At 41.0% G+C, this 13,239-nt stretch overlaps 1 protein-coding gene across 5 annotated transcripts in view; it reads right to left on the reverse strand.

Moving 5' to 3' along the window:
• The window catches only part of AGAP1 (ArfGAP with GTPase domain, ankyrin repeat and PH domain 1), a 380,161-nt gene that overhangs the window by 181,630 nt on the left and 185,292 nt on the right, over positions 1 to 13,239 (reverse strand). For all 5 annotated transcript variants that reach the window (XM_054209386.1, XM_054209385.1, XM_054209383.1 and 2 more), the window contains one exon: positions 11,404 to 11,496. In XM_054209386.1, coding sequence (XP_054065361.1) covers positions 11,404 to 11,496 — 93 coding nt within the window. The remainder of the gene's footprint in view (positions 1 to 11,403; positions 11,497 to 13,239) is intronic.

The following is a 13,239-nucleotide window of genomic DNA, read 5'->3' on the forward strand; positions in this document are numbered from 1 at the left end:
ACTTGCTAACTGTCATAAGCTTTCTACTTAATCTTGTTATGTCACTTCTCCGGCCTAATTCCTCATGCCCTCAGAGGAAGAGCTCCAGTCACCAAAGTTGGGCCAGATGCACACGGACTCACCTCCAACACACAGCGGCCCCTTGAAACAAAGGCGTTTGTGCAAGAGGGATGTTTGTTTTGCGCCGAGACCTGGAACGAGCTTCCCCAAACTGAAAACCAACCGGCAATATGCACAGCTCTGACAGCACATCTCGGTCCTGAGAGAGCCTGCCGTCATCTCCTTTGCAATCATTATTGCTCGATGAGAGATCGCTACTATGAAGGCATCTCCAGCTCTCATCCACTAAAAACAACTAAAGGACAATTATTTCCACTCTCCATTTGTAAAACCACGCACTCAATAAGCCACCAAGTGACGCCATTGGGGTTTTTTTTCAATTATCTCGGTAGCTGTAGATGGCTCAAATAAAAAGAATGCCTCTCGTAAGCATTTTCTAGATGCAACTATTAAAGCAGTACCTAGACACAACCACCTTGAGTCAAAGGCTCCTGGCCAGGGGCCAGTTCTTAGCCTAAGGGCAACAGTGAAGATGCCTTAGTGACCTCATTGCTGTCAATCTCTGCATGTCACATTGAGATGCCGCCTTGATATATTACACCATTTCAGCACTGGAAAATTCTAATAAATTTTTTAAAGTCGTATTATGGCTTGCTTTATTGATGTTCTACTTTATACCTACATTGCTTTCGATCATTCCCTCCTCCTCTCCCTCAAAGCATTCTGACACCTCTTCACCATGTTCTGTACTCACTTTCAACGTGCAGCTCCAGGATTTGCAATACACAGGCACACAGAGCAGGATGAGAACACCCCAAGTGGATTAAATTCTCCAAAGCTTCACTGGAGAGACCGCTTGGCTTGCTTTCTGCAAGCTCCAGTCCTACTTGCTGCACCATTACAGGGACCAAAAGCACAGAGGTTGGGGGAACCCATTCTCTGCTGGCATCAAGCACGGGGTGAAAGAAGATGAGGATATTCATGGTAAAGCGTCAAAAAACACCCAAATACTCTCTCCCTTGTCTTACGAACACAGCGCTTGAAAAGAGATCCCTGACTGGTCTATCCTATGAAAAGAGCAGATGCTCTTTTCGTACAAATATGGTCAGGTAGATTTTTTTGCCTTTTAAAAAAAAATTATTGTTTATATAAGATAAGCTCCTGCCTTACTATTTCTGTAGATGATAGAACTTCTGGCACTCTCCTCCTCCCTCTTCCCACAGTCTCTCAAAGGATGCTTAAGCTGATGAACATTCCATTCCAAACACAAGCTGCAATACCTCCTTTTGAATCTTAATGATGTGCAAGAGCTATAATCGCACCTGATGTGGCAGCTAGGAAATCACTAGCTACTAGTCAAACCCAGACGTTTCTCCTCATCTCTTTTAAGAAACAAGAGCGTAACATTTGGATAGGATTAAAGAGGATGAACTTGAACACCTCTTACTGGCAATCATAAGCAGTCTACAAGCTCTTACAGCGTTAACATGGATATCAAAACATTAAGCAAACAAAAAGCTTTCGTATTTTTTCTTCAGGTTGTTTTATACTATTACCTTCCACTGTTGCCCTAAAAGGCAATGCTCTCCTTTTGCTCACTTTGGAGGTTGTGTCATACAGACAAAGAGAATGTTATTTTTGAAACCTGCCAAAATCGACACTAATAAACATTTACATACCTTTCTTCATCAAGTAAAATTCAGTAAAAAATAGCATACTATGTTTACTATCTAACGAGTTGTACCACTAAGACAAATTTTTGATCTGGGAAGAGTTATGATCTAGTCACCCTGAAATGAAACTGGTTAATTCGTTCACAAACCACCACCTTGTTTCGATTACAAGGACCAGAGGCTCTTGTTGGCTTCAGCAATTGTAGCTTCTTCAGTTGTAGCTTCTTCAACTCAGTCATACACAGTCCAAAAAGCAAATGCTGGAAAAGTTATTTCTCTGAAAAGTTATTAATATTTCATTTATAAATCTTTCGAGCTTTGAAAGTAACATACAAGTCAGTGTAAACTTAAATTTTAGGAAAATAGCATTGCCGTAAGGTCCCTAGAACTCTTGCCCATCACCTCAACAGCCTTCCAAGCATTAATTGGAAGTAGACAAAATGACACCTTTAAATATGTCTGTGGAGCAGCTGTAGGCTGCTCACCTTGGTCTCATAGCGTGCTTGGGACTATCATTCCACAACGTAGCAGGCATTTAGAGATAAAATAAGGGCAATTTATAAGACAGGAGACAGAAAGCTCGTATTTCAGGGACTCTCAAAAACTAGGAAGAGACCAACTAAAAGAAACGCTGTAGAAATTCAATCCTTATACGCCAGAGACCCAAATTCCAGCTTTCTCCTGCAACCCTGAGACACATCAGGAAGGCAAACCAGTAGAACCCAGAAAGTGGGAGGAAGCAGATGACCCGGTGGGACAGACTGACAGGCAGAGAGGGAAGAAAGAAGAATTGTCTCAGTCCGAGATGCTGAGGCTCCTGCCCAGGCCTGCCTGCTTCGGCTAAGGGCCAGGCTGTAACGCCTGGAGCTTGCAGGGTTAAACCCCGCGCACCTACTGAACCACACCGTACTCTCATCTCCTTCCACTGTTCGGAACCAGAGAGGTACAAATTAAAGTAAGCTTCCTGAAACTGGTGGGAAAAAAAAAATAATAGTCCATTAAATCCAGGAACTTTTAAATGCTATTTTTTATGCCAAATACTTAGGACTACTGCGTTTCTTGGGATGATATCTGAAAATCACCAACAGTAAAACACACAAAAACAGCTCTCGCAGTCAAACGAAACATTATTCCAGGCAGGTACATGGAGCTGTAGCCGTTCCTTTGATGTAAGGGCACATTTGATCTAATTGGAAAAAATATTTCAAGTGCACTGGGAATAGTCACTGTTAACTGAATGCAACAACGAAAAAGGAAAAAAGAGCATGCAGACCCGAGGGAATTACCAAATCAATTAACAACTAATTCAGGAACTAATTTCTGTATTGCCTCTTAGCACAAAACTGTATCTTTAATTTCTCCTGCAATAAGCATCACCATGATAGTCCTAACACACTCTGACGCTTTAAATGAGTTTACAAGTATCTCTTTTTGATTGGCTATATAACATTATTTCTTCACAGTTCAATGCAACCACAGCCAAGCGCTCTGAAATATTTAATTATACTGGTAGCTACCAGTTAACAATTTACAGAACCACAGTGAGTACAAAACATTTTATAACTAGTAATCAGCTAATTAAAAACACGGCAAAATGTGTATATTCTGATTATAAACAATTGCGGAGGAATTACACAGAAGATTTCAGCACTAAGAGCATTTGGCTAAAAACCATACCCTCGTGTTTGTACAAGCAGATCTGGATACTGATTACTGTGATTAGGCAGAAGTGTGACAGAGGAAATTACACCTCATGCTAGATATAAATAAATAAAACTATGTCATCTGCCAGTTCTTTGTTAGTGGCATCGTTTCTGTGTTTTGGAAAGCTGCTCTCTGGAGACACGGATACTGGCTTGCTAACAACTCTTTAGAAGCCTTAAACGAACATCAATAAATAAAACCCAAAAGCTGTCGTAGTTGTGGTGAACGCTTTGGCGTTGAAGATGGAGTGGTTGGTGATTGTGTGTCACTGAAACGGGTGTTGGGTGCCGGAGCTCTGCAGGTAGCGCCTGTGCAGAAGGGTGCGTTACGTACAGAAGAGCCACATGTAACCAAGGCAAGTAAATCCTGGAGCTGTGTGCGCCCTTCCAGGTGTTTTCTGCCATCCTTCTTTTGGTCATTACACGCATTAGCCATTTTTTACTCCATAACCTAAGTGGATTTTGTGTGGGGGTGGAAGAGATAAGGGCTAGTGCTCGGCAGTGGGTGGCAGGGTCTGCTAACGCTGCAGCGTCGTGTGTCCGTCCTGCTCGTGCCGTGCTGTTTTCTTTCGCCCTGTCAAGCCGTATGAATTAACCAAGAATAGACGCTAAGACGGTTGCTTATTTGTTCTCTCTTTTTGGTAGACTCCAAGTAAACATTTACATTCAGGAAACCTGCTGCAAAAAGCATTTGTTGTTCTCGGGTCTGACACTTGCCCGAAGCATTACAGTGCTCTTCTGCCAGTGAGGAGGACTAAGGACATCAGTTTGACTGACTAGACGTGGCAGACGATCTCTTTTCACAACCTATTTCCAAGACGCTGCCATACTCGCTGCAATGCTCTAACAGCTGCGCAGACAGCCCTGGGTATTTTAGGGGAAAAATAGATTTCAGGTACGGTGATCTCGCTAGTTCAATGGGAAGGACCAAGATAACACGGTGGTGTGTGTTATTCCACACGAGAATCACATAACCGTGACCGTACACGTAAACACCCCATCTAGAGCTAAAAATTAGTGAAGGAAAAGGTTAGGAAGAGGAAAATCACTAGTCAAGCAGCTGCACCTGTAGGGGACTGAAGGGAAGGAGGCGTCTGAGCAGCACGGGGTAGGAGGCAGACAGGGGGTCAGGAAGATAACATGGGGCAAACAAGGTTACAAAACGAAAACGCTGGAAATTTAGTGATCAGAAATAAGGGAAGAAAGGCAAACGGGCAGCCTAAGCTTGGACATGCTGAAGGAAGAAAGGAAGGAAGGAAAAGGGCTAGTACCAGAAGATCCCGCCTCACCCTACGGGTCTCCTTGCCCTCCACAGTACCGATGGCCGCCGCAAAGCGTTCTTTGGTGGGGCTGGAAGAGGCACGAGGTCACTAGCAAAGCTTCTCCCCAGACACACATCAAGAGCGAATGCTAAAACTAAGTCTAATAAAAACAAAGTTTGAGACACGCTACATCGAAGTCCTTCTCTTTTATTTGAAAGGTGCTTCCTAAAGCCCTCAGGTCAGGGGCTGCCATGCAGGTGTTGACAATCTAAGCAAGGAGTGCCCAGGTGAGACCAGGATGGGGAAAAAAAATAGTAATTGAGAAATACAGCAATTCCCAATTTCCCAGAGATTCTTTCCACAGAGCAGCACAAAGTGTCAGAAGAGTTCACTAGGCAAAAACCCTTAACTAAACAAAAATTCTGTATTTTGGCGTTATGGACGTCAAAAATAGCAAAGATTTTTTTCCCCTGAATAGGAAGTTTTTGACAAATTGCTTAACTTACATTCTTCTAATGCTAGGACAATTGGGAAAGGATTGAAAACTGACAACGCAATGGCCAGGCTTGAAACAAAAATGTTAATAGGAAATTCTTAGTGCTACACGATTTTTTTAAAGTTACTTTAAAAGTTACTTTAAAAAAATTGCTGATAAGGGAACGTAAGTCGCAACACAACTTCTCAAATATTTCAGAAGCTACTTAACCAAGCTGACTTTTTTTTCATGCAGAGTTTCACATTGGTTGAAAGCATTTTCCAATAGTTATCTTTGCCAAGTTTAATGGTATTTTTTATAAAATTCAGATGTACGTTGTGAAGTTCCAGTTTTGTTTATGCCCATTTGAAGGAAAAACTTGTGCCTCCAGGAACCAAACTCTTCTTCACGAAAAGCAAATCAGTGATGCCACCCCCCTTTGGTGACAAAGCCTTTATCTTAGCCCTGACCTGAAATATATTTGCCATTCTTAGTTCAGTTAAAAAAAAAAAAAAAAGACAAAAAAGACAAAAAAAGACAAAATACCTAAATTCAGTAAGATTATTTTAATGTACTGAAATACGTCAAGCTGGTAGGCAAAGAAGGTCATTTGAAATATCACCGAAAACTAAAGCCTGAATAAGATATTCAACTTTCTCCATTAACACAGCCATTTGCAAACTGAGAGAAGCGAATGGATTCTGAAGTTCACCTTTGCAAGTCATGGATGGCAAATTTTTCACTATGTCATCAGTGCAACATTAACCATTAGAACATTTATTTTTTAATCCAGACTTCAAGTTTGCTATTCCTAAATGATGCAGGAGTCTGGGGACACGAGAGGTGCAGCACCTCCCAGGGTAAGCCATGGGTTGTGGCAACCCGTCCAAATCTATTTTGACCAGTTTTTGGTAGAAGAACAGTCAAGGTTATATAGTTGGACTATAGAATAATATGAACATCTGTGATTAAGTGCAAATGGCAAATAGAAGGAGGTCTGAAAGCTGAAAATCAAGGCCAGCTCTTATGTATTTATTTACACTCTAATCTGGGGGGGATATGGGTAGGAGAGGAAGAAAAAAAAAAAAAAAAAGCGAGCACACAGCTGCCATCCCAAAAACAGACCTCCCATCTGCCACCCACGATTTGCATGTCACCTTCTCCAGGCTCATTTGTACTTCATTAACTGCCATTGACTTAACAAGATTTATGCAAATGACACCATAGGAGCTCGCTAACTCCCACTGCAATCAAGTGATTATGTATGTACAATTCTCCACAGCAATGAAAAATTAATACATGACAAGCCCACTCACCGCTGAGCTGAGCTTCTTGCTTTTATTTTTCTTGTTGTGGGTTGTTTTTGGGGTTTTTTTTTTTTTTTTTATTTGAATATGCCCTACAAGATTTTAGCAAGACCACAGAAAAGAAAGTAATCTTCCCAAAATGCTGCAAAAAACCTCCCCGTCCTAGAAAGTGTGCCACTCTAAACTGGACAGCCTAATACACGCTTCAAAATACGCACTCAAGCGACCAGGAACACATCTTCGTTTTCAGAATAAATGTTTTTGCACGGAGGACAGTCCAAACGGAGTAAGCCATTCACCCCGACTTGGCTTTAAGCGTAGTATTAGCATGGCTACAGAATATTTCTAGTTTAAGCACCTCTTTCTCAGAAGTACAGAACTTTCTATGGATTTGAACTTTGGGCTAATATTGTTCCAGACGTTTTTCTGACTCCATTTGATTAGCCGAAGATATTTAAATAGCACGTAAGTGAGACTGCAGAAAGAGCAATTACGTTAAAACCCAATCATTTTAAAGTTAGATTGTAACATGTAACAAAGCAAAAGCCAAGAACCTCTGCAGTCTCCTATAATGCCCTCCAAAACATTAGAGGCATTAAACATGGGATCTTACTATTCTTTCACATTTTTTTTTCTTTTTGGAAAATTACAGCATCCACAGCTCTCAAAGGATGCTAAAAGCACAGGATTTAAGGCATGCTGGTACTGCTACGCATGCAAAAGGTTTCTGTACCTCCCCGGAAAATTGGCCTTCCCAAAATTTCACTCACTTTAGAGTATTTTGGCAGAAGTTAGCAGTCACGTTTTAAAAACACACCTGCTTTTCATTGCCTACATTTTGGGTTTCTGCTGGGCTCAAGAAGGTTCATCAGAACCGTTTTATATGGCTTAGCCCAGTAAAACCATATTTAGCACTGCAGTGAAAAGTGATTTTTAACATTTGGAAAGGACAGGAAGAGTAAGAACATTAAATTAACTCTTTTCGACCAGACTGCTCTCAGTTAAGGATAAAGCCCTGAATGAGTGAGGTGTTTCCTTGGAAGGAAATACGCCACTTACAATTTTACCTATTTTTCCCAAACTCTCAGGGATTCAGGGACCAAGAACACAAATTCAGGAGCAGGTTACAACTCTTGGCATCTTTTGACCAAAAACCGTACCAAACTCTAGTAGCTGTGTAGGTCGGTATTCGGGTCCCAGAAAGGACGTAATAGAGAATTAGAAGCGACTCTTCATGCCACAAGATGTATAGGCGCATTTAGAGAGAAATCAGGAAAGGAATTAAATGCCCCTACAAAACCCCACTCCTCTACCAGTGTAAACCATCTCCAAATATACAAAAGCATCAGTTTGACAACGGACATCAACCATAGTTGGTTAAACAGCTGGAATATGGACCTGGTTCTTATGAAAAAATTGTAGTTGAGATGAATGACAAACTCCTCGCCATCACATTTTCTACACTTCCTAGAGAGCTGATTTTTTTCACACGTTTATCCTGTGCTCTCCCCACCACACACAAACTTGACTAATATCAGCTCTTCCTCCCCCCTTTCACGAGTGCCTCTAGTGCTGGAAGAGATTTCATTTTTTTTCCTCAAAACCAGAACATTTCTGATCTCCAATTAACTTGTTTTGGTTTTAGTTGTGTTTTGGTATTTTTATTTCTAAATTGTTGTTGTTTTGGGTTTTTTTTGGTTTTGATTTGGTTTGAAGTTGGGAAATAGTATTTCTGATTTTTGGGAGACCCTCGGTAGATAAGAACGACCCACAGGCATCATAAAATACCCTGGATAAATAAGCCATTGATTCCAACACCTGAATAGTAAGGCTTTTCTTTTTTCTATTTGCTTTTTTGTAATTACCTTTTCTTCAAGTAGCAGTGGACTGAGAACACAAAGTCCACTGTATGTGAATCTCAACCGTAACATATTATTTTTTTTTTCTGGTTAAATCTGCGAATAAGCTCACCCAACCCAACTGAAGCACTGGTCTACCAGTATGAGCTTGGACTTCTACCTTGCACCAGAAGCACAGCCTTGCCAGAAGCCCTTTTAAAGTATTGCTGCCACACACATAGAATGAAGACCAACGGAGAATAAAACAAAGTATTGATAAGAGATATTAAAAAGGCCTGGTCGCTGCATACTTTTGGAGATGTACCAATAGAAGAGTACGTGCATGAAGCCAGCAAAGGCATTTTGCTCAAGAGCAGCTTAAAGAAGTCAGAAAACATTTCACATAACCGGAGGTTACTCCTGATCCTGGCATGGGGTAGTGCAGCAATCTGCCTTTCGGGCCAATAGGAGGATGAGCATTGGAAAACACGGCAAAAAAAAGATGAAGAGTCTTTTAATGAAATAATAAGCTGGCTCTCCCACAGCAACACCATGAATACTACAATCTGCATTCGACTTCCTCAAAAGACCTCTCTTTCTGTTCCCTGGCCACTTCTCACAGAAGCATACCCTGATGGAAGGGGTGTCTCATTGCAAGAAGGCACAGTAGCATGATATACTGAAGTGTTTAGCTCAAAAAGTTCCTTTTCACATCCCTCTGTCTTATTCACAGTTAATGCGTAAAATAAGAGAATTCCAGCAGGAATTTCTGCTGCCTCAGAGAAACATCCAAGTATCTGGCACCGATAGAGCCCACCAACAACAGCAATTTAACTGGGTGCCACCTCTCCTGATAGGAGCCCTCCGTCTAATTAGCGGGTAGACAAAAACCCATCCCGCTGGTCAAACTTCAGGAGCCATTTTTCTGCTTGAAACCGTGTAGTTTGTAATCAAGCACCACTTCAAGCTAATGTATGTTTTTTAACAGTAACGAAACATTGTCAGTATGAATTATACATCGTATTTCAATTTTTAGTTAACTGTTCCCACGTCAAAAAAGTATTTTGTCCTACTCCATCTTCTTTTGCTTCAATTGCTAGGTGATGCTGGTCTCCTACGCTTTACTGAAGACCATCTCTAAAGCAGAACAACAGACCAGTATGATGTGAAATACCACTGGTAGCAGCCATCCTACAACACTCCATGCCACTCAACCTCCCTCTCCCTAGCACCCTTCCAAAACCCCGATGAATAGGACGGATCTGCTGACTACAGACCTGCTCAATATTTGCTGATAATTGCTTGCGTGTGACAAAATGAAATTACCATAATTGGGATTAATAACAAAAAGTACACGTTCCCCAAAGATTGGTCACACTCAGTATACAAGCGGGGCTTGCAGGGAGAATTTTTCAATACAGAAATTCAAGAGATGGTAGGAGATATTTCATTATAACATGGTATATCTTACAATACTCTTCCTACAGGTGCATTTTTAATCAACCTAATTTCATACAACAGCATTTTAGAAAAGAACAGTAGGCATGCCTTGAATAAATATTGAAAAGTATACTCCTCAGTTTTTCATTCTCAGCTGCATTCGCAGACACTTCTGTTTAATTAGCATTACCCAGAAGAATTTCGGCCAGTCTAACCCATCTCATACCATACAAAAGCTGTAGAAAAAAAAATTGTATCTTGTTTTAAATGCCTGGAATCTCCTCCCCTGAACGCAGAGCCAAATACTGAGCGCTTATCTGGTTTCAAACTGCTCTTCTGAATTGCAGTGTGTTTGATTAAAATTTTTCTACTAGAGATTCACAGACACCGCAGCACTTCTGCTGCCTGATGGTCCCAAAAGCTCTTTTTAACTGCCTTTAAGAAAGAAAAGCCCTGCAAATACTTAAGGGTACAGAACCATCTCCCCCTCACTCCTCAAAAGAAAAAAAAAACACAACCAAAACCCAACCCCCCCCCAAACACGTAAACCCACCCGCAAAGAGCAGACCTGGGGCTACCTGGAGAGATGAACCATGGACTAAGGAAAGATGAGAAGAGGCAAGTGACCCTCTGGAGGGCAGGAAAGCCACCAAACGAAACAGGAAACAACCACGTGGGAAGAAAATAAGCTCCCTTCCCTCGGCACTTCGGCTATCTCCAGCAAAGTGACTCACACAACAGTAAATACTTGCAAACACTATCACAGAGACTATTTGTAAGCATCCCGTACGAACGCCTAGTGTGGTGTTCTCAACTGTATGAATTCAGTGTAATTTAATTTGAGAAAGTAAACGATCTCATTCACCTAAATACTTCGCATCAGATGCTGGCATTGCTTTTGCCTTTCAAAGGAGTGTTCACAGCTACAATTTAGCATTGAGTTTCCGGGCTAATGAAAGCGCATCTAGGCTAGTAAAACAGACCAAAACAAATCCTTGAATTCAAGTCCTGTTGTGTAATGAGGAAGTTTAATTAAGGCCACACATTACAGCTGTAAATGTTCTCTTATATAATAAGGTCTAAATGAAACTGAACCTAATCAAAGTTACAATTCCTTCATTAGCAAATTACAAACAAGAGCGCACAGCTGACACACCGGCTATGATTATCACAACTAATTGCCTCGTTGTTACAAACCAGCCCGAAACTGTGTTCAGATGTCCGTCTGCAGTAGCAAATTAGGGCCACATCAGGCTATTTCTGCGATCACAAGGGGCTCTTGTAGAGCGATCTGATTTACCCCGCCGACTGCCAGCACACGGCCCAATCAAAGCCCTCTCTACAAAGGCAGCTTTGAAGCCAGCACAGCCTAGAAACCCGCTCCATATGCAGGCCGGCAGACTGCACTTCATTAGGCCTGTTGTCACATTTTCCCTCTTCTTATTCTAATGATCCTATTTTAATACACATAGGAACCTCTCCTAATTGATGTCAAGTGAGTGACTTCCACATTCATCACCGGAGCACATCAAACGCGTCTTGGCGCATGGGCCCCGCCATCAGAGTGCTTAAGACCCGAGGTGTGTCTCCAACTACCGAAAGCAAAAAAAAAAAAAAAGGCAAAAAAAAAGTATGTCGGCATTACCTGTTTAATTGGGATTGCGCGACCGCTTCCAATGCTATCTGTTCTGCTCTCCAGGACCTTCTTCTCTTTGTCTGGGTCACTCCCTTTCCGAGACTGCAGAGCAAAAAGAAAGTTTGTGCTCCATTAAATGTAGCAGTTCACACAGAGGATGCTTTTTTTTTTTCCTATTTTTTTTTAAAAGCAATTTTACGAAAAAAAAAAAAAGTATTTTGCCACATAAATATAGACTCAAAAGGTGCGGGTGAGAACCTACAAAAGTACACAACCATCCAAAACTCTGAATACTAAAATACCACCTCTAATTTTCAACCATCCACTTGTTTGAAACGACATTTGGGTGTAAAGAGTTAGAGTTTCATTGCCTGAAGACCCAACAAATCAGAGGACACGTTTCTGAAGTCTCCAATAATAGCTTCAAAGAGGAATGAAGGTTCCAGCTTCTCATTAAAAAAAAATAAATTGATACATACATGCATACATTTAACTTCCATCTGTGTGGGTTTTAGAATTGGTATCAACCACTTAGAAATGCGATTTTATGATGCTGGTTTTGATCATATTGACTTTAACTTGTTATTTTTTTTCTACTTTTGGATGGTCAGAAAGTGGGAATCGCAAGAAAAGGTAGTGAGTGAGGCTAAAAAAACTTATCTGAACACAATGAAGAAAAATCAGCATGAGGAAAATTTAACCAATGTTTAAAACCTGAATTGCCTGATCTTGGCTTTCTATAATGCTAGAACTGCCCCAGGAGTAAGCTCCCAGTGCTCACTTCATGACTTTATAAAGTTATATAGTAATTTTAAGAAGTTATCGAGATTCCAGTCCATTATTGTGAAAGAACGCACGAGCATAATGATTGTGACAGATTTATTTTATTACGAAAAGAAGACCTGAGAGTCGTCCTCCTTAATAACTGAACTGACAAGTGACAACTTCACTCCATTACTTTTCAATAGGAACATTACTCACACAATATCGAAAATGGGAAAACATTTTCATGTGCTTTTCAAATCAGAGATGATATATGAAACGAATACATTTGCCATGTCCGGCACCACAATGGGAAGTTAATGAAAACCAGAGCGACACAAGATCCCGCTTTTCATTTGCGGTAGAAAGAGATGTTTGAAAGACACTGAAATTAGGAGACCGATTAGGATTGCGGATAGCTAATATCCATTTTCCATATTATATGAAGGGGAGGAAGGAAGAAAAATAAAATAAAAAAAAATAATCCCCAAAGCAGTTGCTTTCAGGCGCAAGAGGAGGGAAGGGGAGGGAGAAAACCCACGGAGGAGGACTTCAAGCAACACCATTCTAAGGAACACATTTACCCAGCAGGGATCCCGTGCTGCTTTCCCCACTCCGCCGGGAGCGGGCTCCTATCACTAGTTACTATGGTTCGGGGCAATGGAATGACGTGCCAGGGAATTAAACAAAGAATAAATGAAAGCAAGCAAAACAAGTGGGAGGGATGAAATCCAATGTTCAGGATAACTATTGTTCCCCGTCCTTCAAAACAGATTTCTGAATCTGAAAGTGCCACTTCCCAATAATACAAGGCAAAACAATGCTTCAATGGTGCAAAGTGCCCGTAAGTGACATTTTAAAGAAACTCAGTGAGGGTAGCCAAATCCTGGGGAGGGAAGTTGTCAACTTGAATGTTTCTTTTTTTTATGTGACTTTTTTAAAGAAAGGATCCCGCTTCTGAAAAGCAAGCTAAATATCTATGCACTATTTCTCATTTTTATTTTTAAATCACCATGTCTTCCATTCCGTAAAAGTAACTGCATCTGGAAATAGGTGCATCTGCATAGAGAAGGGAAACATCCA

This window comes from Rissa tridactyla, chromosome 7 (genome assembly GCF_028500815.1).
Source record: "Rissa tridactyla isolate bRisTri1 chromosome 7, bRisTri1.patW.cur.20221130, whole genome shotgun sequence".
Lineage (NCBI taxonomy): Eukaryota > Metazoa > Chordata > Aves > Charadriiformes > Laridae > Rissa > Rissa tridactyla.